This window comes from Equus caballus, chromosome 15, assembly GCF_041296265.1.
Source record: "Equus caballus isolate H_3958 breed thoroughbred chromosome 15, TB-T2T, whole genome shotgun sequence".
NCBI classification, from domain to species: Eukaryota; Metazoa; Chordata; class Mammalia; order Perissodactyla; family Equidae; genus Equus; species Equus caballus.
The window spans coordinates 68,421,453-68,448,920 of NC_091698.1; the positions used below are offsets into that span (position 1 = coordinate 68,421,453).

Genomic DNA, 27,468 nt, shown 5'->3' on the forward strand with positions numbered 1-27,468 from the left:
AGTGAAGGGTGTAGAAGAGAAATGTGGCTGGAGTACATGTCCTAAAATCAGGTGTACTTCGAAGACTCCCCTCAAAGTGGCAAAGGCCACGTCTAATCATTCCAGCTTGCAAGACGCCTCAGGCAGGTAACTTCCCAGGTATCATATCCCAGATAAGGCTCCAGCTCAGTTCTCAGGTTTCAAGATGGCGGGAGAAGAGAAGGCTGAACCGGAATACCTGGGCTTCCTGTGGTCTACTCAAAACATGCTTCTAGAGATTACAGATTGCTTGGGATTAAATAAAAAGACTTGGGTAGAAGCATTTTGAAAACAGGAAGAACATGCATGTTTTAGGAATCTTTTGAACAAACCCAGCCAACTCTAAATTACTAGGGGCTGGTAATCTGTTTGGTGACTACCTTTGGTCTCTCAGCCCAGTGGTCAGCACATGGTACCAGGAAGGTCAGAGCTATAGGCGCCACTGCCCTGGGGAGCCAGTAATGCTGCTCTGTTCCAAAGCCAAAGCTAGTGCCTCCCTCAACCTTGAAAGATCCAGCACCTCAACTTGGCTCAGCATGGGACCACCAGTTTCTGTCCTTCAAGGTTATGGTTATCACCTGTCTCCTCCAGAAAGCTTTTCCAGATCTTTCCAGTCTTTCTCCTATCCTCTGACATCCTAAGACCTTTGCCTGTCCCTAAGATATGCAGGCACTTTCCAAATACAACTGTGATTTTAGTTATTTTTTTCATGGTCACCTGTCTCCCCAGGACATCTAAAAGTCACCAGGGGATAGGGGCTCTAGCTTTCTTCTGAGCCCCTCACTGGGAGCAGCCCAGTTCCAACACTCAAGAGACTGGCTGCTAGGAGTGCCCACAATGTGGTCTTACTGGGCATGCTCCCTTCTCTCCTGGGCTCCCGGGGCTCTGGTGCTATGGTAGCCGCCCTCCAGCCTTGGGAAGTGGCACAGCTGGGTTCTGTGTCTTTGTGGTGTGGTGGGGAGGTAGCCTCCAGGTGGCCTGTGTATTTAGACAGGATAGCATGGGGGGAAACCACAGGACAGCCCTGCCCACCTTCCCCAGCCCCCTCCAGAGCCGTCCCCTTTTGGGTGGCAGCTTTTGTAAAATTCCTTTTAGGCTTGGCCCTAATTATCTGCTTCCTAATCGGCTTGTCAGCAATGGAGCTGATGAGCAGGGCAAGGTTTCACATGCCATGGGAGGGCACCTGGTGTGGCAGCCAAGCCCTGTGTGGGTCAGAGCTGGGGTAGAAGAGAAGGGCAGGCATTGAGCTAGGTGACACCAGGCATTCCCCTAGGCTGGTTGCCATTTCCTGGGGAGCAGGTACTGGTTGTAGAGAAAGGAGAGGGGGTGCCATGGGGGTTAGTCAAGGGCACATGGTGGGAAGAGAAGCCCTGGGCAAAGCTAGTGCCTCAGAAGGTGTCTCTGGTTTTGGGGTTAGCCAGGTGCCTCATGACTCCTCCTACCTGAACAGAGGCTTATACATTCTGAATCATTCCCATGCTCTAATCTCATTAGATTCTCAATACAGCTTGATAAAGTTGGAAGGGCAGAATTGTTATTCCCATTTGAAAGATGAGAAACCTGAGGGTCAAAAACATTTTACAACTTGATCCAGATCACATGGGGGCACTAGTGGTCAAGCCTTACCTGGAATCTTGACTCTCAGGACTGTGCTTTTTCCACCCCATTGCACACCCCAGCAACAATGATGACAAAGATGGATTACCCAGTGCTTACTGTAGACCAGGCACTGTGCTAAATGCTTTAGAGGCATAATTTCATTTAATCTTCCCAGTAGCCCTTGATAAAGCTAGCAGTACCTTTATCAGTTGTAATTTGTCTACAGTAAGACCAGGGATTGTTTGCCATTTCTAGTGTACTGGCGATTCTGCATAGCGGGCATAAGGATAGAAGGGAAGGAACAGTGTCTCTGCCTCATTGTAAACAGAGATCAGAGTTGTTCATTGTGAGTCTCGCCAATGGATTGCATTTCATGAAAGATGTGTGGGTGTTTTGTTCATCATAAAGTGAATGTTTGCCTTGGGCTGCGTTCTTAACCACTACACTGGGCTGTCAACGCTTTGACTCTGGCATCAACTCACAGAGGGACTGGAACCAAGCATTCTGATGATAAAGGATGAATGAGGAAGGTGGTGAGTAAGCAGGTTCCAGCTGACAGCCCTCCTTTTCACTGATCTCCTTGAAAGTTAAATTTCTAGTGTTCCTGCTAAGGGAACACACTCTTAGAGACAGACCGAAATCTCTCTCTTCAGATCTCTTAGAAGATAAAAGTTCTAAAGAGAATTTCCTATTACTTACCTCCTCACTTCTTTAACCTTCCTCAGGCCTCCCCATGTGCTGTCTGGTCTGTGGAAAATCTCCCAGCTGTCCCTGCCTCACTGTCTGCCTTTGGATCTACACTGCTGTTGCCTGTCTCCTTCCTGGGACAGGTCTGATTATGACGCTCCTCCACTGGAAAACTCTCACTGGGTCCATAGATCCTACAGGATAAAGGCCACTTTTCTTGGTCCTTTTTCCTTATCTTGTTCATTACTATGAGCACTAAGAAATCCTATGTTCTGTCAAGACTATTTTCCCTTCCTGAAAAAGACCAAGAATGTTCTCGTTCCTTCATCTTTGCTCATGTTGGAGTGTCACAAGTTCTCATTCATTTATTCATTCAACAAACCATTACTAAGAGCTGGATTTGTGTGCTGGATCCTGGGAGTACCCAGATTAGAAACACAGCCCCTGCCCTAAAGGATTCAGACTCCAGGGACATTAAACCTCCTCCCCTGCCCCACCCCACTGAAATCCTCCCCGTTGTTTTCGGGAATCCTCCCCACCCCTACCACCAAAGGAGATCCTGCTGATTCTTTGCAACTCAGTGCATCCACCAGGTGCTCCAGAAAGCCTTCCCTGACCCCTGAGGATGCCATCTTGTGCTGCCTACCTATTTATTCTGCTTAATTAGTTGTTTACTTATCTAGACCAAAAGTCCTTTTAGAAGAGCGCCCAGTGTCTTCGTCAATTTTTTATCCCTCCGTTGTTTTACGTCTAGGAGGTGCTCAAACTGTGCCCCCTGAAAGGAAATGAAATCTGAATGTGCTAACACCCACCCACCACGTGCAATGCTCAGTGAGGACTGGTACTTCCTTGCCATTTCGCATGTGTCAGAGCTCTCAAGACCATTTGTATTAAGTATCCATGATAAGCTGCGTCTTCAATCTGAATCATATCACACTACATCTCTCTCAGTTCGGGCAAGATTGACCTGGAGAAACTCAGGGCAAACAAGCACTTTATGATGAACAAAACATCCAAATAACTTTCACGAATGGCAACCACTGGTGAAGCTCAACGATGAACATCTCTGATCTCCACTGATAATGAGGCACAGTCTCTCTCCTCTTCCTGTGTGCTTGCCATGTAGAGTTGCTGCCACCCTAGAAATGGCACATAATTCCTGGTTTTGCTGGAGGCAAATTATAGCTGATAAAGCTAATTGCTGCCTTCGTCAATGGAGTTCCTTTATTCTGGCTATCAAAAAGTGAAAACAATGATACAAATCAACAAATTTCTCTTGCTCCTAGTTTCATGGGTTGTTCTGGACTGGGATGAGAGAGTAATGTTCAGTGAGGACCTGCCTAGACTTGGGGAATGGCCGGTTACTCTCAGTTCAGCCATTATCTCCCCCGTCACCACCGCTCCCTTCAGGAGAAATCAGCAAGCCTTTCACCTTCCCTTTCTTGCTCCTTCCTAGAATTCATCATGTTTTCCAGAGCCTTCCCTAAGGAGCACTAGATGACCCCAGGGCATGGGAATGGACCCCTGCATCAGGCACGGCTGCTGGAGGAGGCGACCCTTTGCACATGGTCTTACCTCGGGGGCAATATAGTCAGGGGTCCCGCAGAATGTGGTGGTCGTCACACCGTTCAGAATCCCTTCCTTGCACATCCCAAAGTCGGCCAGCTTGCAGTGACCTTCTGCATCTAGAAGGATGTTGTCCAGTTTCAAATCTCTGTAAGATAGGCCAGAACCACATGGTTAATGCTTCATTCATCCCAATATGGTCTTCTTGAGTTGGAGAGACGTGCACATCTCAGGGAAATCTGCTACAGAAAGGAAAGCCTGTGAGGAAGCTGGATCTGCCACCAACCAACCTCAGGGCAGGGCTCCTGCCCATGTTGGCCAACCCCCAAAGGGGCTCCACACTCCCCAACATAACAGAGGAGCTTTGCTAACCCCAGGAATATCTCAAAACTGCTGTGGTTTAATAGATTAAAGTCAGTAGCTATTTATTGAAGCCCTCCTATGTGCTGAAATTCATATTAGTTAGACCTTGATATGAAAGAAAGAAGCAACTTATCTCTCTGCATGAGTTAACCGTGGGGATCAGTTGGAGAGACAAGACTTCAATGAATCACATAAAACCACATAAGAATCAGATGCTATTTTACAGGGCACTGACTGTGAGCTGCTATGTTTCAATGGGGAGACCACTGACAGCTGGTGCAGGTAGGGAGGACTTCCTGGAAACAGTGGCTTTCAAGAGAAGCTTGGATAAATGGTGAGGTTTGGATAGACCATGAAGAGAAAAGGTGGGAGGGAGGGGAAGGCCAACACAGTAGATGCAAAAGGTAGTGAAGAGACCAGAGAATTGGGTTGCAGTGAATTGTGGCAAGACAGGTGTGTTGAAACTAACCACAAAGAGCCTAGAATGCCACGAAAGGGGTTTGAAATTCATGCTGAGGGCAATGGGAGCCCTGCCTGGAAGCTGCAAGATCAGTCTTCTAGGGGGAAGCTGGCTGAGTAGGGGAAGGGTCAGGGGCAGGAAGAAAGACACACTGTTTGCATAGCCAGGACCCACAGAGCCTACATGGTTCTGTGCAGGGAGTGAGGGCCAGGGGGCCAAGCCTGCCTCAACCAATGCAGTTCCCTGAAGTTCTATATAAGATCTTACATAAAATCTGGGTTCTGGGTAAGAATTCTCCTATCAATCAAGTTTGCAAACCCCAGGCCTGTCCCATAGAAAGACCCAGACTGTCAGATGGAGGTGCCCACTCTGGGCTTCCCTCAGCAGCTACTCTAGGGTGGGGGGTCTTGCAAAGAAGCTGCCTTCCCCTGCATACAGAGCAAGAGGGCCCTTTCTCACAAGCCTGCTGGTGTCCGGACTTGAACTCCAGCCACCATCAGGAATCCAGGCCTAAGTGCAAAGGTGGGGCAGGAAGCACTTGGGGCCTGCTTGCCTTGCACCCATGGCCCCATTTCTGCTTACAGCTGGGACTTCTTGAGAAAAGAGAAAGCACATAAAATGTGCTGCTCTAAGCAAATGCACATGAACCACGGAAAGAACAGTAAGCCCAACCAGCCGAGCCACTGGGGCAGGTCTCCCCAGCCCCCCACCCCAGCCGCTGTGTGTGGTCAAGGCTCAGCTCTGGCTGAGATGAATGCATGAGATGAGAGCAGTGAGAGGAATGCCGACTGGGCGCAGGAGGCCTGGGTTTTAATCCCCATTGTGGCATGGCTCTGGGAGAGTCACCTTGCTTGTCGGTTACCTCATCCATCAAATTAGGAGGACACATTCTTCCTTGTCTGAAGGGTTAATGAGATAGTGTGAAAGTAGCAGGGCCTTAATCCTGATACACCCACTTCCTTCATGAGGAAACCGAGTTAGAGGGAACTGAGGGTCCTGTCTGCCCACCTGCCACGTTGGAGTCGTTGAGAGGTGGACCTACCACCCGCTGAATTATGGCCCCTTCATGCTCTCTAATGTAGTGTTGCCTGCCCAAGACACCCCCACCTCCCCCCACACCCATGCACAATGATCACCATGGCAACACTCATGGTGATAGTGACAACAACAACAATATGGTGTGGAAAGCACCTCTGTGGTCTACAAACCACATTCATGTTCTGAACAACACTGAGAGAAAGAGCACACTCTTGCTATTCCTGTGGCAGAAATAAGTCATGGAAGCCGGAAGAAGGTAGGTGATTTCTGTAAGGTGAGGAGGGCGGTGGATGGAACGGGACCTGAACTCAGGTCCCCAGCTCCGAAAGCTGGCAGTCCTGCCTCTCTGCTACTACACTCTCCACCTTCCTGCCTTTGCCCTTGGGGACTTCTTCTCAGCCAGCCACCACCCCAACTTGATAAAGAACCCCACATGCCACCCCTCAAAGCATTCTTTTTTAAATCCTTTGTTATGTCATAGGAAGGACTCGTTCTAATTTGTGTGGATGGAATAGATTCAGAAGATTCCAAGCCAGCCTGAACCTTGCCCTTGCTCTGAAAATTGCAACTCAGCATTTCCGGCACAGCAGGCTCAGCCTTCCCTTCTGCTCAGGGTTCCTACTCAGGGCAGGAGAAGGTGGAGCTCTTCTTCCTCCCCGTTCCCCGCTCTTCTTGGCCTGCCCTGGCCCTGGCCCAGATGCACACCATCCCTTTGCTTCCTGCCCCACTTCTCCCTGGGGGAAGAGCCGCCCCACACTGAAGGCCCAGGGTGGCCCAGGTGGTGCAGGCAGTTGCCGCTCAGCTGTGGCAAAGGGAGGACCCAGGCCAGAACATTCCTTCCCACTGTCCTGCCCCTGTTTTCCGAAACCCCGCCACTAGTCACTTCCTCAGACTCCACCCCCAAGGTCTGTATTTCTCCAAAAGTCTAACTCCCCACACACAACCAAGTCCCACGGAAGAGGCAGTGACTCATGTTCCTTTCCTTGGTGACAGGAAAGATCAGTGCAGCTTGAGAGACCTCTGGGAGCCAGAAAGGCCTTTGCTAGAACTTTATTCCTCTGGGGGTCTTCAGTCTCATTAAAAAAATAAAATTACTGACACTGCTCAAGCAAACTTGTCTGGTCCTGGGCGCTCAGCGAGTTCCCGAGTGGGATTTCGGTGGATGGGAGAGCTCGGGGAAGCCCAGGGCCACGCTTGCTCAGAGAAAAAGAGAGGAGAGAGAGAAGGTCCTTCCCTCCAAAGGATGAAGGAAGACTGCCGAAAGAAGGTGGTATCCCTGAAATTCTGCTGGCCGCACCGCTGGCTGAGGGCTGGGGTCCCCTCAGGGCTTTCCCTCCCTCCTCCTACCAGCACTGCAGCCCCGGGACCCCGGACTTTCTGCATCCTGTTCCTGCCCCAGGATTCTCCCTCTCGCTGGCTTTTAGTGCTGCCTCTTCATTAGGGGCCCCGAAGCCTCCCCGGGAAGCAGGTGGGGAACAACTGTTTCTCAGCCTTGCCTGCTCCGAGGCCCAGCTCGCAGGGCAGGGGGAGCGGGCTTGTTTCCTTCTTGAGAGAAAGTTCCCCCGGTGCTCGTGTCACTACCCGGCACTCATCAAACCTGTTGACTGAGAGCCTTGTGGAGAGGGACTTCGCCTAGATATCCATTCCTGTCTACTCAGTCCTCAAATACAAGGCTGGGGCACTTTTGAGGACTGGGGACATTTTTTAAGGAGTAGGGTCATTTTTTAATAGTGGAAAAAAAATACAGCAAAATCCTTTTCCCTATATATGAGTCAATGTGACGAGCTTTGACTTATTGAATTGATGTATTATTAATAGTTTCATTCGATTTTTTTCAGTAGATAATGCCTTCATGTATTCATAAAACCCAGGGCACACAGTAAATATTCTCCCTCCTGCATCTGTTCCCCATACAATCCTTTTTCCCCTGCAGGCAATTGCTTTGTATTTGTTCTTTATGTATCCTCTTGGTCACACTTTATACATAAATAAGAAAATGTGACTATATATTTATTTCCCTCCTTTTAACTAAATAGGAGCTTACTATACACACTCTTTTGCAACTTACCTTTTCCGCTTAATATATATTGGTATATAAAGAGCCTCCTAAGTCTTTTTTATGGCTGCATAATATTCCACCACATTTACTGGGGGACATTGGGATGCTTCCAATATCATGCTATTACAAACACTGCTGCTGTGAATAAGCTGGTACATATGACACCTTGCATATATATGAAGGCAACTGTACATATTTTCTAGAAAAGAAATTTCTGAATCAGATAGTACAAGAATGTGGATTTTGAGGGATGTTGCCAAATTGCCTTCCTTAGAGGTTGAACAATTTACCCTTCTGTCAGCGGTGTATGATGGTGCCTGCTGGCCAACATGGTATGTCACCAAGTTTCTGGTAGTCTGATAGGTAAAACCAGTATCTCAGCATATTCTCTGTAAGTTTGAGCATTTTTTCATATATTTAGAAGTGATTGGTATTATTTTTTCTGCGAACTGTTGCCATTTTTCTTTTGTGGTGTTTGTTTTCTATCAATTGTTGGGGCCCTTTTTACATTAGGAAACAAACTTTGTGTGGGATAAGAATTGCAAAAACTTGTTCTGGTTTCTTGTTTGACTTTTGTCATTGCTCACAGTGGTTTTGCCATGCCGATATTACGTATTTTGATGTAACTGAACTGATGTTTTATTTTATGGTTTTTGGATTTTATGTCTTAATTTGAAAGGCTTTACCCATTTCAAAGTTTTCTCCTGTTACTTCTATGCTTTCATCTTACTAATGTATGTCTGATGTATTTGGAATTCATCCTGATAAAAGGGGTGAAGTATGATCCAATTCTGTTTGTTTCCAGACATCAAGTAAGTTGCCCCAATTCCATATATTGAATAGTTTATTTTTCCTCATTGACTGAAATACCATTTTTGTCAAATACTGGTACTAGATCCCCCTATGTATTTGGATTTATTTCTATACTCTTCATTGTGTAACACTGATCTATACCACACTTTTTACATTATTGTAGGTTTATAATATGTTTTAACATCCAGTAAAGCTTGTCCCCTTATTCTTTTTTAAATTTCCTGGCTACTCTGGCTTGTTTATTTTTCCATATGAACTTTAGAATCATCTGTCTGGTAAAAAAAAAAAAAAAAATCCTGGTGATGTTTTTATTGGGAATATGTTTAAAGTTATAAATTAACTCAGGGACAATTGATATTTTTATGATGTTCAGTTGTCCTATCCAATAATATTGTTTGTTTTTCCATTTGTTCAAGTCTTGTCTGTGTCCTTTAGGAGCATTTTAAAGTTCTCCCCTATAGATCTTGTACATTTCTTATTACCCTTTATGGCAGCCTGCTAGTTGCCCCAAAATCCATTCTCACTTTCTTCCTTAGTAAGAGAACATTGATTTTTTCTTTTTAAGCCACACACATAGCAATGCAGCTGAAAACTAGAATTCAAAGCCTGTCTTAGATCTGGGTCTGGTTATGTGACTAAGCTCTAGCCAATCAGATGTATGGAAGTCTCCTTAAAAGGCAGAGTCTCTGCCTCTTCTTTTTCTTTTCTTCCTTTATCCTCTTGCCTGAATGAGGATGTAATGCCTGGAGTCCTAGCAGCCACCTTTGACCATAAAGACAAGGACCAAGCCCCAGAAATGGTCACTTGACTGCCCACCTCCACCATTCATATGAAAAAGAAAGAAACTTGTATCTTATTTAAAGCACTGTTGTCTGTTAATTGCAATATGTTAACCACAATTGAATTCACTTCTAAATAATCCAAGTTATTATCTTATATTTTAAATTCCTATTATAAATGGGGTCTTTTCTTCCATTATGTTGTCTATCTGGTTGCACATGTATATGCTATTGATTTCTGCCGCTCCTTGTGCTGTGCCCTGCCATGATACTGAATGCTCTTTTTCCAGTTGATTCTCCTATTTTCCGAACTGTCTATAATTAGTGATCATTTTTACCTCCTCTCTTTCAGTGTTTATATTTCTAACATTTCTGTCTGATTGTGTTGGCTAGAATCTCGAGAACATGCTCGATGACAATGGTGACAGTGAACATCTCCAGTAGTCCCTGATTTTATGGGGCCCCTCCCAGCACTTCCTCCTCAGGCAGAATGCCTTTATCATAGCCTTGTTGCTTGGCACCCGAGTTGACGGCTAGCTTAGTGTGTTCTCCACTAGACTGAGGACTTCTGAGAACTTCCATGGAACCTCCCTTCCTCCCCAAGCTGCCAGAAGGTCAAATGTGCTGTGGGCTGTGGGCTGTGGGAAAGAGGGTCGGGGCAGGCCATGCAGTGTCCCTCTGGTCCAGGATTTCTCAACCTCGGCACATGGCAGCTGGGTTGACATTGGGGGCTGGACCACTCTTTGTTGCGGAGGGGCTGTCCTGTGCATTGCAGGTTGTTCAGTAGCATCCCTGGTCTCTGCACTAGATGCTATAGCAACGCCCCCCCCCCCAACCCCATACCCTCCCTCCCAATTTCTGACAACCAAAAATGGTTCTAGACACTGCCAAACATCCCCTGCAGGGCCTCTGGTCTAATCAACTACTGCTCTAATCTAAGTCTTAAATGGTGATCAAGGCTCCAGCATGGTCTGGCCCAGATCATTAAGTCAAATAGGGATTTGGGAACAATGCTCTGGCTATCTGGAAAGGGGGCATCTGCTTGAAGAGTCCCCTGACATTTTATCTTGGAGATAGGAATCCTGAACACACCAACCCTGCTGACATTTGGCGTCATCAACCCATCTTTTTAAACGTGTGAGGAAACCGAGGCTCAGAAAAGGTTAAGTCACTTGCCCAAGGTCTTGCGGCTGGTAAGAGGCTGTCGTGGGCTGACTCCACATAAATGCCCATGACCACCTTTCAGATCAAATGTAAGATCCATGAACTGGTAGTCTCTCTCTGCTGATTGCACCCAAATTCCCTTGTGCTGGGAAAGGAAGCCTTCGTGGTGAGAAGGGGAATACAGAGGCTAAGAGGTCACCATCGCTGACAGGGAAGGGCTGATTTAGAGGCTGGGTGGCATAACCAGGCTCCCTTGGGGTTGGAGCACAGATCTCTTCCAGAAACTTAAAAGACGTCAAGAAAGGAAATTCCCCCAAAAAATGTACCTTTTTTTAAAAATTCTATGAAACCTATCTCGGGGGGAGAAAATAAAAACTAACAGTTCCAGGAAGAACAAAAAAAGCTCATCTTCTAAGAACAACTGTGCTACTTTATTGGGGTGGGAAAAGGAAAAGGGATCTGTGAGTAAGAGCCAAGACCCCTAAAAAGAGTTTGCTGTGAGGTGGGAAGAAATGGCCTAGTGCTGAGGGCGATGTGGTGTGTAAAGAAGGTCTTAAGATCAGGGCCATGTGTTGGAGATGGGGTCATCAGGGGTAGGTCAAACTATACTTTCACTTTTAACAAAAGTATACTTTTAACATGAGAAGAAACCAACTGTTGCTATGTCCAGAAATGTGCCCACAACAATTTGAAATACATATTTTGGCTTCTAAGAATTGCTCCTCCCTCTGCCCCCAGGGATGGCTACCTAAGTGCCTAATGGCTTATGTATCAAAGTTGTTGGTGTCTATGTGTTATGATCTGAGATGCTGGTGGGTCCCCCAGCTTCTCTCTTCCAGATGTTCAGATAGGAAGGGGGTAGTTCTGAATCTGAACCCTAACTCTGCTACTTACTAGCTGGACGATGTTGGGCTGGCCCAAAGTATCTTGGGGACTCAGTGTCTTTATCCGTAAAATGGGGCTAATATCGCCACATGTGAACGATGTAACCGACATGGAAGCTCTAGTACAGCGCCTGATACATGGTGGTTACCCCCAAAATGCAGCCCTCTCCAGGGATCTCGAACAGTCATTTCTTAAAATACACATGCTCTCCGAGGACAAGTCACTAGGTCCCTAACAACTCTATTATTTTTGAAAAGTGTTTATTATCTCCTCTTGTGTATAAGCCAGAGATAGACAGTGTGGGATGAAAAATAAGAAGCATATGTAACTGTAACGTAGGAAAGTGACGAATGGTACTTAAATGAGAGAGAGACATACACACACACATGCACACACAAACTGAAACTTTCAGTCTAGCCCAGCGAGAAAATCAGAGGATTCCTTTCCCCTGGGCCTGAGGAATGACACGGTGCACCAAGTACCCCAGGGGAGAAAGCAGGGTGGGGAGGTAGGGAGTAGGGGTGGGTGGTGGGGGGGCGTTGGGTGGGGGGAGGCTGCACAGGTGTTACTAATCAGGACTGATGTGACAGCTTCCAGACCCTTAGTAAACTTCTCAGGACCTGGGATCGGCATGCTGGGAGCCGACCTTGTGCAGACCCACGGGAGCTGCTGTGGTCAGCAGCTTTAACCTGTGCCCTCGCTGTGCGCTATCACACATCTTATCTCCTCTACTCCCCAGCACAGCCCTGGGCACTGGGTATCATCATCTCCAATTTATAGACAAAGAGCCTGCGGCACACAAAGGCTGAGGGGGTGAGCTGGGCCTGAACTTCAGACGTTGAGTGGACTCCCGTTTTCCTCACACAGCACCTCTGCTGTCTCATCTGAAAACACATCCTTTCCCATCTGTAAAATTGTATTTTCCCAATTTGACAATAGATTCCCCAAGAATAAGGAAGTCCCAGAAAACTGTCTTTCTGTAAATCACATAGCACCGAGCAAAAGGTTGGCACACATGAGACCCTTCAAACACAAGAAAAACTGGAATTTTTTTTTTGCTTGACTTGAAAACTCGCCCTGAAGGAAGAGACCCATATGCCCCTGTATTCCTTGCCCAAGCTCCATGTTTTTAACACCCTCCTTTCCCTGGCCTGCTCACTCCATCAGCATGCGAATTCCACAAAGCTCAGGCCTCTATGCCACAGAAATGACAGCAAATTCTTCCACTTACTTGAAGATAAGAGATTAGAAAGATTTACTCCGAGGATGCCAAGTATTAGGATCACCAGAGAGCAGGCCCCTGAGGGAGGATATGGAGAAAGACTCCTTGCTTTTGGACAAAGAGTGGAGCCTTGCAAACGGCTGTGGTTACTCAGATGGGGACACAGGCTCTCCCGGCAGATGTTGCCAGACATCTTCATCAACTTAACATCTTCAAGAGGAAGACAATTTTCCCCTCAATCTACTCAGACGCCCCTCAACCTTGTGGCAGATGTTGGTGACCGGTTGGCATCCCTCCTCCCGGCTTTCTCTGCAGCAGCATCTCCTAACACTCCCAGGAACGCCAAGTCACTCAAGTCCCGCCCCAGGCCACACAGGACGGTGAGCGAGAAGCCCAGGAAAGCACCCTTTGCGCCTCTTCATCAAAAAGAAAAGCACGATTGGCTTCAGAGCCAAGGAGAATGATTTAAAAATTCTCCACTGCAGCGCTGACACTGGAGAGTCAATGGTAATATTTCACTCTGGGTCAACGGCAGGGAAATCCTTCTCCAAGTCTTTCTACAGGAAAAGTTCAATCATTTACAAACAAAATGATAATTACCATTTTTTTTCAAATGGTTTTGTATGCTAGGCTCACTGTTAGACATTTTATACTCATTATCATCTCATTTAATCTCACAAATAGCCTATGAACCTGAAAAAACTACTATTATCCCCATTTTAAAGACGAGGAAGAAGGGTCTGCAGGTTATTGACACACGACACACAGGTGGCGAGTGAGTGTCAGTTCTGCCTGACATCAATCCCCATGTTCTTAACCACTTTGCTATGTTGCTTGAGGAGAAAACAAAATATTGCATCCACACTCCTTCCCTTTTGTGGGATTGAGAACACAGTTGTTGCTGTTGGGGTGGTGGTTGTTTTTGACGCATGACAACGTGGTTACAAGATGTAACTGATTAGCTGGATAATGCTGTTTGACCAAACAGATGACCCCTTGTCTGAAAAAAGCAGACTTTCAGCTACTACACTGACAGCTGGAAACCTGAGGTGTGAAACAGCATCCCCGTTCATGGCCAAAATAAATAGCCCAGGGCTGTACCTGGCATTGAGACTTGGAATCACTGCAGAATAACTTATCTGATTGCATGATTGTTCAATTACTTTTTTTTAATCCACAGTAATGAAAGCAAATTCTTATCCTTAATACTCACGGATAATATCCTGACCTCCGCTGGTGAGAAATAGGCCTTGACTTGTGTCCTCAGCAAGTGGGATGGGCTGCCCTGACCAGCGTGATGCTTACACCTAGTCCCCCCATTCCTCTCCAGGCCATCAGTCAACTTGTACTTCAAAATGGCTGTCTGGGGTTCAATGTACAGACTGGGGCCAAGGACAGAGGTGACCTCCAGCAAGTCGTTTCTCTGAGCTTTACTGCCTTTAAATATGAGATAAGAAGGCTGGATGAGTTAATCTCCCAGGACCCTTCTTGTCTCAGATCCTGGGAAGTGAAGGCAGCTGGAGGCCTTGAAGCCTGAACGTGCAATCTTGGCTGTTGCATGCCAAATGTTTCCCTTCCCACTTTGGAGCAAACCTTTGCCAGCAGATATTTTTATACAAAATGTAAATCGGATGATGTTCTCCTCCTGCTTGCAATCTTCACTGGTGCCCCATGAACATGCTTCCTAGCCTGGTGTGAGAGGTCCTTTGTGGTCATTCCCTTACCACACCCTTTCACAATCCAAACTTGGGACCTGTGAGCCTTTGGGTGGTTCTGATGTGTGAGGCTGTCTCCTGCTTCAGTGTCCTGGTGCAGATCCCACTATGAGTATCTATCTTCCACAATAGACCACTCTGGGAGGGCAGGGCCTGGGAATCCCCCCAGTGCCTGATGCATCCTAGCTTCTCAATACCTGTTGGTTCCATGGATGAAGGAATGAGTGAGTAAAGAGGTGAATTTGTGGATCACGGCCGCAGGTAGCCAGCTGATCTGAACAAACATTTTCAGGTAACATGGAACTATTAAAACACGTTATTATTAAAAACTATTAAAACTAAGGCCAAATCCATCGGAGGCAGCTGAAGATGTTCTCTTGCACCTTCCAATCCATTCTACCAGTATGCTCGGGAAGAACCCCTCTGCTAACCCCCAGCAGCTTCCACGGCAGTCAGAGTGGAACCCGAGCACCTTACTCTGGGTCCAGGGCTGGCCCTCCCGTCCCCTTCATTTCGTGCCACCTGCCCCCTCCGTCCAGCCACAGGGTCTCCGACAGCTCCTCAAGCTCACCAAGCACTTACCTGCCTTGAGAGCTCTTCCACATCACTGTTCCCTCTCCCTGGAGAACAGACTCCTTGTTCAGGTCTCTGCCTTGATCCGCTTTTCTCAAAGAGGCCTCTCCTGGCCACCTTATCTAAAGCAGCCCACCCACCTGCCTCAGACCGTTACTTTAATCTCAGTCACCTTGGTCATTTCCTTCGCAGTAATGATCACAATTTGTAATTACTTTGCTTGTTTATTTCCTCGAGTAGATGGTTTCCCTAACATGATCTCCATGAGAACAGGGACTGCGTCTTTGTGTTCACAGCTTGGTCCCCAGAGCCCTGCAAAGTGCCTGGCACTCAATGTTTGCTGAGCGTCTGGAGGAAATAATGGGCAGAGTCTGCATTAAGTCCATTCTAATGATGGTCTAGTTAATGGCATGATTACAACTACGAATCCATCCATCGCCTACCTGGCTCTACTATGTGATGGTTCCACAATATTTACTGAGCTGCTACTCAGAGTCTGGTTTTGTGCTAGGCCTTGAGGATACTGAGAAGAGAGGAGGGGAGGGGTCAGGAGGGAGAGGTGGACACGAGGCCAGAACACCTGGGATGGTAAGTTCTACACCAGAGGGACAAACAGGACACCTCCACTGCCCTTAAAAGGCAAGGGCTGCTCATCTCGCCTTTTTTGGGCCCAGCGATTTGCAGCTCAAAATCCAGCCAGCATTCTGTCATCACAGAAAGGGCCACTCCAGCCAAAGGACCAAGAGTAACCTTTCTGGGGCAGTGCCTGGAGGCTGGCGGAAGAGGACTGTAGAACCCTATGCAGGGCCCAGAATTCTCAGACAGGAAAGCCAGAAAACCACCCTGCAAGCTCCTTCGTCAGGACAAGAAGCTGCCAAGACTAGTAAGTGTACATCTTCCACGTCCAGCCACGCAAGGAGCCACGTGCTAGGAGAGTGGTCAGCCCCTCGCAGGTCACCTCAGCCCAGATAAAGAGCTGAGGAGACACAAATGTAACTCCGCACGAGTTGAGGGGGATGTAGGGAGAGCACGTCTTCCTGCAAAGTGGGGGTCACCCGAGTGACTCTGGAGGATATCAGAGGCCTCAGGCAAGGCCAGGGAGCTGAAAATGGACTGACCTCTGAAGAGACAGAAAACAGATTTTATTATTCTTAAAAAAAAAAAAAAAGTCTTACATTTATATTTGTTTAATTTGGCCTGGAAGGTATTTGCTTTAAGACCATGTGGTGCTTTCCAGCTGATCAGAAAGTGAGTGTGCATGCACGCGTGTGTATGCATCCGACACTAGGGAATGGTATAGGGTCGTGGCCATGCCCACGTATGTGTTTACGGGCTTAGGCCTACGGCCAATGGATGAGGAGAATGCACATGAGGACGAGGTAGGTTAAGAAGATCCCTCTTCCTCATCAGGGCGGACACAATCTGGTAGAGTTTACAAAACAAAGACAATTAGAGCCAGAGACAGCCTCCATTGCTGCACTTGATGACTATTTACTGGGTACCTGCTATGTACCAGGGAGGTCCAGGTTTTGGCGTGATGGCAGGGTACACCAGTATTGGGTCGCACATGCAGAGTCCAAGGTGCCTTGGAGACATCTAACTAGACATGCTGACCAGGTGCTGATAGATGAAAGTTTGGGCTGGAGAAACGGGTATGAGTGAGATTTTCTAAGAAGAGCATGTAGTATGAGAAGAGAAGAGGGCTAGAACTGATCTGCGAGCAAGCCCAACATTTAATGGCCAGGACTAGCAACAGAAAAATCAGAGAGGAAGCTCAGGAGACTGGGTGTCCAGGAAGACCAAGGAAGAGGGAAACCAAAGGGCATAGTCACTGACATTTGCTGAGGGGTCGGAGATCTTTTTATCCAACTGAGGCCCAGGGAGATAGAGTCAGTGGTCCTTATTTATATTTTTCCTTTGTGCTTTGAGATTTCAATTTAGAAATAACAACAAAAATGTGCATTTTTCAAGAAAAGACTTTTCAGATCAACAGAGATATCCTGTGCCAGGGTCAGCCCATTGAAGCTTTAGTAATGAAAAGAACTGTGAGCTTCAAAGCCACCAATGGGAAAGAGGGAAGGGATTTCCAGAATTCCACTTGGGGAAAAAAAGAAAAAAAAGCCACAACTCTGCAAGTGACCCTGGGAGCCGTGCCCTTGCACAAGACAGTAGTGTCTCCACATGGCAGGAACCGCATCCAGAGGAAGCCCAACGGAGCTCCATGTTCTCCATGAGCCTTCCAGTCTCCAACCAAGAAGTGCCAGCAGCTTCTCCTCCTCTGCCCACTTTGGCTGTCCCTGACAGAGGGTCAGTGGGGACACTGGGGCCCCGACCCAACAACAGTTCAGTTTCCTGGGCCCCTCTCTCTCCACTCCACCAGGCCCATTGCCTTCTGGCTGCCCTCCCTGGCACTCCCTACCCACGGCTCCATCTAAGGGGTGCCGGCACTCTGGATATGTCCTTACTTCCTTCTCATTAAAAATCATCCTCTCCCAAGTTATAAGCCCTTCTGAAATACTTGCAAGTTTGTGCACTGTCATTGAGCTAAGGTGGGCACTTGTGGCTTGTTGCGTAACTGCCCCCAGTGAGCCTGCATAGATTGATCAGAAGAATCTGGAGAGTTAGTGGAGGAGACAAGGCGCAGGGCACAGCTTCAATACGACTTCTCAAATCCTGGCAGGAGGGGGCCTAGATCCGCTCCAGGGCCTTTCTAGCGGCCAATGCCTGACCCCTGCCTCTGGGTCCAGCCTGAGTCAGCCACTTCCTTTTTGTTAAATGCTAGGACCATTCTTGGAGCAAGATTTGGATTTTCTTGTCATTTAGCTAAAATTCAGAATGCTATTCATTTCTCAACTTTGCTGGCAATCACTGGCTGCATTTATCCTCACACGAAAGTAGGTTATTTGGCTATTGATGTGGATGAAACAGTAGTAAGTTATGTTCAATGTAGGAACTCAATGTAGGTACTCAAAAAAGGTTGACCTATCTCTGCCTCGGGGAAAAAGTGATACCCAGCTTTTAAACAAAGTCTCTTTCAATTACAATCAGGGTCATGGAAGTATACCGTGGGCACAGGGGCACACACACAGAGCAGGGTGAACCCTCAGATTTAGCATTTATAGCTTTACTATTCTTGAGCTACCCTGAGTGTCCATGACAGGTAGCAATTTCCACCTGTATGGAGTACATATTTTCATCTGGTTTTTAACGAAGGCAGTGTGCAGGGTAAGTCAGCTGGCCAGCAAATGAGCCCAACGAAGTGGAGACAGTGACAAGCTCTGTGAGGGGGATAGTTCTTAGCCAGAAAGCAAGTGGTTTGACCAAATTAATGACAGGAATGTGCAATCTGTTGGTGGTTCAGATCTAGACAAACAAGTCCTCCAGATATTGTATTCTGAAATAAAGAAATCACGCTTTGTGAATTTATTTTAGCAAGAGCTATGCCAAAACTGAAAGTTTAGTGAAAACTAAAAGGGTGGTTAACGTGCTGTGAGGATGTGCCCAGACAACACATAACCCTCAGCATCTCTCTATACATCTACATCTCTATGTTAATTATACTATATACCTTATTACATGTATACTTCATTATATATTATTATCCATGTACTTTATTATATATATGTGGTAAAGCATATAGTATGATTAATATACTACAGAGATACATCAAATTAATACATAGAGAGACACAGAGATATACCAAATTAATACATAGAGAGATACAGATATATATATAGAGAGATGTTGGGAGTTATGTGTTGCCTGTACATATACATGAAGTATATATGTAATAAAGTAGTTAACATGTAGTGTGAGAATGAGGCCAGGCAACATATAACTCTCAACTTCTCTCTCTCATATACGAATCATACTAGATACTAGATAGTATGTGTATAGTAAGGTAGATATAACAAAGTATATATACTAAAGTACATATATGTAATAAATATACAGTATGATTAATATATATGATATATATGGTATATATATGATATATATGCTATGATAATATATATGATATATATAGAGAGATGTATTGCCTATATATACACACAATAAACTATGTATGTAATAAAGCATCTAGTATGATTAATATATGTAACAAATATGTAGTATAATGATTTGCATATGAATTCATATTTTATATAATATATAATATAGTATAATACATGTACATATAGTGCATGTTTTACATAAAATCAATTCTTTTTTTTTTCCTGAGTTTTTTTTCCTTTGGAAGATTGGCCCTGAGCTAACATTTGTTGCCAATCTTCTTCTTTTTTTTTTCCTCCCCAAAGCTGCAGTACATAGTTGTATATCCTAGTTGTAGGTCATTCTAGTTCCTCTGCATGGGATGCTGCTACAGGATGGCTTGTTGAGCACTGCTAGGTTCACGCTCAGGATCCAAACTGGCGAACCTTGGGTTGCTGAAGCAGAACACATGAACTTAACTACTTGGCCATGGGGCAAGCCCCCCCACAAAATCAATTCTAAGTGACTTCTTAAATTATATTTGTTATGGTTGATCTCTCTCTAATTTTGCAATCTATTATTGCTTTTTTAATTGAAGAATAATTGGCATACAACATCCTATTAGTTTCAGGCGTACATCACAGTGATTCGATATTTAGATACATTATGAAATGATCACCACGATAAGTCTAATTACCATCTGTCACCATACAAAGTTATTACAATAACCTTGACCATATTTCCCATGCTGTACATTACATCTCCATGACTTCTTTATTTTATAGCTGGAAATTTGTACGTCAATCCCTTTTACCTATCCCCATCCCCCAACCCCTCCTCCTCTCTGGTAACCACCACTTTGTTTCCTATATCTGTGAGTCTTCCTCTGTTTTGTTGTGTTTGTTTACTCTGTATTTTAGATTCCACATGTTAGTGAACTCATATGATATTTGTTTTTCTCTGACTTATTTCACTCAGCATAGCACTCTCTAGGTCCATTCATCTTGTTGCAAATGGCAAGATTTCACCTTTTTATGGCTGAGTAATATTTCACTGTATATATATATATTATATATATATATATATACCACATATATATATATCATATATATATATCTCTCTCTTTTACATCTTCTGTAACCATTTGTCTACCGATATATGCTTAGGTTGCTTCCATATCTTGGCTATTGCAAATGAACATAGGATTGCAATGAACATAGGGATGCATATATCTCTTCAAATTGTGCTAATAGAGATGGAAATAATAACAACAGCAATTACTCTTGAAGCCTTAAGGGTATACAAATGCAAAATCTATCATCTTATCAGGCTAAAAAAAAATCACTATTTTCATGTGCTAACAGCCGCAAATGGAGGTTAATTAAACAAATACTAATTTCCTAATCTGTTGATGACTGTCAAACACGTTTTATTGCCAGAGATTAGCTGGTAAGATATATATACCCACAATCATACCTGCTCTTTTTTTAAACATAAATGTTCTGATTCGATGGAAAATCACTGCAGGGCACAAGTATAAACTAAAACAATTAAAATCATAAATCCAAATGGCAGCAATTCCCAGTAAGTCTTTCAACATCAAACTTAGCAGCTGCCAATCTGGAAAGCTCTGCCCTGGGCTCTGCAGGTGATCTGGCTGAAGCTGGGGTAAGGGACAGGCACAGGCAGCTTCCTGTGGGTGGCCTCCAGCACAACCTGAGGCTGGCTGGACTCCCCGAGGGACAGTGGGATGGTCAGCCCCAGGGCTCGGTAGTTTCCAGGGCAGAGGCTGCCCACAGGTTTCTAGTCAGCTCATTTCCCTTTCATAGAAAAAAACATTCATTCATGGATCTAAATAATTACTGAGCAACTGCTGTGTGACACAAACTGTTCCTGGCACGGAGGAAACAGCTTCCCTGCCCTCATGGAGCTTACCTTCTAGTGTGGAAAGAGGAAATTGTTAACATAACAATAAATAAGATGTTAAGGAATGAAAGTGCTATGACATTTAGGCTGAGATTAACTCTGGTCCATGTCCTGGTTTCTTTTCCACTAAGTGACAAGTATATTTTGAGCACCTTCTAAGTGCCTTTGTGAGTTGACTTGCAAAAGACAGAATTCTAAGACTTGGCTCCTGCCATCCACAGGTGAAACAAGGAGAAAACCATAAAGCCACCATGCTCAATGATACCATTTGTTGAGCATTTACTAGTGTATGTCACGTGGATCATCTCCTTTAATTTTCCCCCAAATTCTCTGAAACAGGTACTACCATCAGTCTCATTTTATAGATAACAAAACTGAGACTTTGAGAACGTGAATACCTTGCCCAGAAGCTCACAGCTAGCATGGGGGTGGGGAACCAAGATGTGCACCCTGAACAGTGGGCTCTTAACCATACCCTCCACGTGTGTCTAAACTGGGTGGTAGACAATGGGCATTGAAGGGGTTCCTGAGAAGCTGTAAGCTCCTCAAAGAAGGACCCACAACTGCTACACCATGCGTATTCTGCCCAGGCCCACAGTGTCTGCTCCAGTGCCAGGTGCTGGGGAGGTCAGTAAATACTGACTCGCTGGTCATTCTCTGGTGGTCTCACTTCAGGATCACCCAAATGTCCAGCCCAGAAGGTCTTTAGCTGTGTGGTCATCCAGCCCTGACTCCTCAATGATGACATTTCATTGGCTTATCAATCTTATTTTTAACGGCCAACCAGAGATCCAGATTTGGGGCCCTCGGAAAACAGGTTAAAGGTTAAGGACATGGGATTAGGGGACACTGCCAAAACAGGGACTCTCCACGATGTCACTTAAGGATCAGTCAGGCAGAGACACCTGAGACCGAGCAGGAGACTATGACATCTCCCAGACATGAGTTTAAAGATTACTCCCCCTCTGTAACGACATGTGAAAACAACGACCTAATCTCACCGAGCCTCAGGTTCCTCACCAGTAAATGGGGATAACAACACTCATTTCAAAGACTTACTGTGATGCTTAAATGAGATAATATGGAAAGCATTTATTACAGTTCCTGGCACAGAGTGGAAGCTTGACAAATATTAGTTCCAATTCCCCTTCATGAGCAATTTCCAAACTTGATCATTCAAACCACTAGTTTCTTACTCTTCCTTTACCTACCAAAAATGACTGCCTGTCACATACATAGATTTGAACGTCTGCTGTTTTTTTCAGACTGACCACACTACAAGTGACGCCGTCGGGAGCAACAGAATGGCAAACAATAACAACGAGAAGGGGAAGCCAGAATGAAGAAACATAAACAGGGATTGCAGAATGCTGGCTGTGCCCTTGTTGCTTAGATTTTATCTTTATTGCTCAGTGTAGCTGACTTTGCCATGGATGGGGGGGGTACCTCAGTGTGTGAGTTGGGGACCTGGAGCGCCAAGGCTTGGCCATTTCGATAGTCCTGTTACTTTTGAGGCAGGGGCACGAAGGGGAAGGGACTGTGCGCTGTCCAGGCTGTGTTGCCCCACGCTCAGTCTAAGAGGCTTGGCTGTTCCAGCTTTCTTGGTCCCTGCCCATTTTCCCACTGATTTTCCAGCTTCCTTGTTGCATCTCTTACCTTCCCCAAGTATATCCAGCAAAGTCCTTTTCTGTGCAAATTGGCCAGAGCTATGCTTACTACTAAGACCTCTGACTGAACCCCTAGCCCCAGGCCAATCTAAAAACCCCTCACTCATCAAGGGTAGCAGGCTGCCGAGGATGATAGCCACTCATTGTCAAAGGCTTACAAACTTAGAAATATATCGAGAGCCAGGCCAGTGTATTTTGAGAGTGGAGAGGCCCTGCTGGCCATCATACATTCACAAGTACCTCTTGATCACCTACTGTGTGCACAGCACTGGTTGACAGGAGAGACCAATACTGTGAAAAGCAGTCAAGGGCAGCAGAACCAGCAATACCAAATGCATTAGGTCTCTGTGCTCCAAGAGAAGGCTGGGGCAAGTGTTAGCTACTTGATGTAGGTTGACGTGACCCACGAACACCCAGACGCTGAGAGGCTGGCATCAGATGCTGGTTTAGGGCTCGCTCTCTTTAAAAGAAGAAAAAATGTCTACATAGATGTTTCTACTCCAACTTCAAAATAAGAGAAAACATTAAGCATAATATTAAAACCTGAAGGAATCATTATGAGGGACACTGTATTAAAAGGATTCTAAGAATCCAAGGTTTTAGGAATGTGTGAAGAAAATAGCAATGATGAATTGTTTAAGGGCAAGGATCAACGATTTTGAACTGAACAAACCTGGAAGCTAAATAAAGAATTGAAACTGAAGGAGCAGAGCTACCCAGGAAGGTCCAAATCTGTGGGCTCTGTGGCCCTCAACTCCTAGAGTCTGCAGGCTGAAAATAGCGCAAACTGACTCGAATTTATAAAACTCAAGACCACCACCCATATTTCAAAGGAGCTCATCTAGGATAAGCCCATTAATGCCGGCCCTTAAGAAAACTGTACATTAGGGAGGCGTGTCTACACTCCCCGGAGCCTGTTATCATCTCACCCCTGTCTTTCCCCAGTGGCGCCTTGTCCCTGGTCCAGTGCCTGCTGGTGTCTACCTTCTTCCTGCTCTTATCCAACAGCTCCTGGGACAGCGGAGGCAGCGTGGTTCATCCTCCGGTGTGAACGCTCAAAGGGAGAGGGAAGGGAATTCACATTTGTCAACTCTTACCATACACCAGTTTCTGTGCAGGAGACCCAGGAATGCCAAGAAAGAGTTTCCATCAGAAAAAAGCTTTTAATCTGGTATTAAAATGGGAAATATATATTTAAGTATCAAAAAACATCAAATAAAAGGTACGAATATTAAGTGTTCACTTTCAGGCTTTTGCAGAAACTGTTCTCTCTGCCTGTAACACTCTTCCTGCCTCTCCACTGGCCAACTCCCATTACTTCCTGCAAGAAGCTTTCATGGGCTCCCCAGTTAGGTTCACTGCCCGTCCCTAAGGGGTCCCAATGCACCTGGACCTCCCCTGCTACAGCATTCATGACAATGAAATGTGAATGTCAGTTTCTTTGTCTGTCTCCCCAACTAGGCAGTGAGGTCTACAGACAGGGGACGAAGGTACTGAGTCGAGTTCACCACTTTATCCCCACAGGACCTTTCACCATGCCTGGGATGTAGTAGGCAGTCAAAAAATATCTGATGGCTGACTAAGACTGAATATAGGCACTAAGAGGAGACCCAGAGAGTCCTCTGTGGGCCAAAGGGGGTCAGCTTCCAAGACAGCAGGAGCTTCAGAGTACTTACTAAAGAAAGATCCATTAAGTAATTTTCTTCCAGAAACGTAATGTTGCCTGTGCCACAGCTTGGATGCCAAGCTGATAGAACAACACTGCCTGAACCCACTCTACAAGAACCAACCTGTTGGGTTATTAGCCCTGGCTTGGCAGCCCCAACCCTGCGGCTTATATCTGCTGTGCTGTTTGCACAGGTTATCTTGCTTAAGTAATTTTTAATCATTTTGAACAGGTACTTCACCTAAATACAATGAAGACACATACAGCTCAATTTTGATTCACACTCCATTTTGTTTTGGCTGTAATCATGTACGGAATGGACTCTGAGTTTCATGCTTATTTAATCTTAATGTGAATTAGGAATGACTCACTCTCATAGACTGAACATCTGTTTTTCTCCGAGGTCCTCACTTATGTACCTACTAAGTGTCTCTGCACTGTTAATATTTTTTTTATGTCCGTATTTATTGGCATGTGTGAACTTAAGAGAAGGAAATTATTCAAAGGCACTAAAAAGTGAAAAAACTCTATCAGTCAGTTGTATTTGGCTAGAGGAAGTCAATGACTAATCCATTTCCCTCCTGATGGTACATAGTTAACCATATCCAGGAAATCGGCTCCTTCTCCTCTCCCCCCTTTAAGCCCTACAGGTAACAGCCAACCTCTGGTCCAACATACCAACTTCAGAAAAAATTCCTCTGTTCCAGATAAATTGATTCCTATAAACTCAAACTTTTACTTTAAACCCAGCCACTGTTACCTATAATGTCCCCCAAAAGTCACTGTGGTGTTCACTTATCGATGGGTTCCAAAGAACTTTCTACAGGAGAACAGTATATCAGAAACCTAACAATCCTTTTTGTCAACCACATAATGGGGACCATGCCTATCTTTCCTGTCTATCAAAATTTGGATTACTAATTTCTACAGAATGTATGAACTATGGTACTGACCATCAATTCATTTTCCCAAATACTCTTTCCAAAGACATTTTTACTAATATTTAGATAAATGTAAATGCAACTCAATTAAATTCCAACTTTCTAAAGTTTATATATATATATGTCATATATATATATGACATATATATATATGACTAAAGCATGACAGTAAAGAAGAACTTGAGAAATTGCTACAGAGAGAAAGTATTGGGCAATTAATGGCAGAAGCAGGCAAGATTGCAAATTTGCAGATTATTTGCATACTACTGCAAATAATCACCAAACTGTCGTATTTGTGCCCCAATGAGAAAGCCCAAGTGAGACATCCCTTTTTCCAGAAAAGATTTAACTGTGCATAAAAAGTTCTTTTCAAGACTCACCATATCTACCAATTATGTGGAGGCTGCTAGTGGAGAAATGTTTTTAATTGTTTAGGGCCATCTGACATTATGTAAACACACAACACAACCATCCTTATCACTCACATCGACTATGTAAACATCTTTGCTAGACGTACTGGAAGATCAGAGAGATGTAAGACTTGTTCCCAGTCCTTGAAGAGTTTGTAGTATGTCAAATTTAGATCAATGAGTGAAGTGCTGGGTACAAAGGATATGATCTCTTTTGTCTACTCAGCAGCCCTAACATCAGTGCAGAGCCATGGATATATACAGCCATTTTTTTTTAACGTAAGTAGGGATCTCCAGTTGGGGGATGAACATAGAGTGACAGGGCAGTGCCAAAGGACTGATCAAATAAGGTTTCATAGAGGAGGAGGGACTCAATTATATTAATATCAGTTGATTAGCTTGAACTATTCTTTAAAAAGGAAATTTTCTCTAGATGGTTATCTATTCATATTCCTTATGATATCTCAGGAGGCAACGACACCACTATAATTAGAAATAAGAACAGTGTCCACTGCTTGACACTAACATCTCTTCATCTATCGGCAAATATTTGAAAATCACTCTTCAGAGCCCACCCTGATGCCCTAGTGGTTAAAGCTCAGCACATTCCACTTCAGCGGCCTGGGTTCAGTTCTCAGGCGCAGAACCACACCACTTCTGCCAGTAACCATGTTGTGGCGGTGGCTCACATAGAAGAACTAGAAAGACCTACAACTAGAATATACAACTAGGTACCGGGGCTTTGGAGACGAAAAAAAAAAATAAATAAAATCAGTTTTCAAATTAGTACGCTTGGTGACATTGCTTGACAACGGTCAGTTGCTTGAACTCAGCAATGCCTTCAGTTTGCTTCCCCTTCAATCAGTATGTGTCTCATAAACATCCGTTCTTCTTCCATGGTTGGCAACCTGATTTCTTTGTGCTTGGACAGCCACTAATCCTTACCACCACACACCTAAGAGTGTTGAAGAAGGAATAAGATACGATATAACATAAAACCCAGTTACAGTTGCTTTAGATCTATGTGATACAGAGCAGAATTCCGAAGGATTCTAAAGTAAAGAGGTGAAATCCTTCATTCCCGCAGTAAAAGTAATTCCTTGCTTGAGGGGAGTGCTTTTGACTTACCCCTGATTCTTTTATCCTCATTATCTCATTGAGCCTTATTTCAGTCTCACTACCTCCCAGTAACTGCCCCACAATTGGAGGTAATAGTTTAAGACATTAAAGTGTGTGGCTTGCTTATCTTTTTACTCTGAGTTTCCTTTAAGCAATGTGTAGACAAAAAAGGTGGGGGGGCCTCAAGTGTTTTCCTTTGTAAGGCTTTTCCTCTCCTTGTATTTGCACAGTTTTTGCTAGTGAACTTGAGTAAACTTTCTTCTTAAAAGTTTAAACATACATTCCATAAAGAGGTTTCAGAGACCATGACCATCAGGCAGTAAATACTGCCACGATGACCAATGGCAAGATGGTCTGCTAAGTTTTCTAGAATCGCTTGGCAAGCTTTGCCAGGGAGGACTGAACTCAACTTTATATGAAAAATAATCCTACTCTCCTAGGACTCTTCTAAGTATAATGGAGGCAAACACTTGTTGGCACAGTGCTAAAGAAAACAGTCGATGCTGTTAGAGCCAGGTTCCAACCCTGCTTCCCACTTCCTGCCTACGGGACCTCTCCGCTTCATGTCACAACTTGAAGTCTCAGTTTCTTCATCTGTATGATGGGGACCATACTCTTGCTTCACAGGCTGTGTTCCCAAGTGTTAAACAAGAGAGCATATGGAAAACATTTATTGCCAGGCACAATTAACCCTTCAATAATTATTATTAATAATTTTCAAAGTGAGGAGCTCCACATACCAACCCAAACCTGGGCAAGGTCAGAGGGATACAATGAGGGCTATTTAGGGCATTTCACCACTAAGGCCAGTTTCAAAGAGACTGAC

The 27,468-nt window shown here is 45.0% G+C and overlaps 1 protein-coding gene and 1 long non-coding RNA gene across 5 annotated transcripts in view; one reads left to right on the forward strand and one right to left on the reverse strand.

The window, feature by feature from the left end:
* Positions 1-27,468, reverse strand: part of PRKCE (protein kinase C epsilon) — a 496,664-nt gene that overhangs the window by 33,221 nt on the left and 435,975 nt on the right. For all 4 annotated transcript variants that reach the window (XR_011426089.1, XR_011426090.1, XM_001499053.5 and 1 more), the window contains exon 12: positions 3,880-4,018. Coding sequence is in view for 2 of the 4 variants with exons in the window: in XM_001499053.5 (XP_001499103.1) it covers positions 3,880-4,018 (139 nt within the window). In the remaining 2 variants the exon portion in view is untranslated. The remainder of the gene's footprint in view (positions 1-3,879; positions 4,019-27,468) is intronic.
* Positions 5,836-23,741, forward strand: LOC138917696 (uncharacterized). The gene is made up of 2 exons (XR_011426091.1): positions 5,836-5,987; positions 22,105-23,741. It is a non-coding gene; the product is annotated as an uncharacterized lncRNA (long non-coding RNA).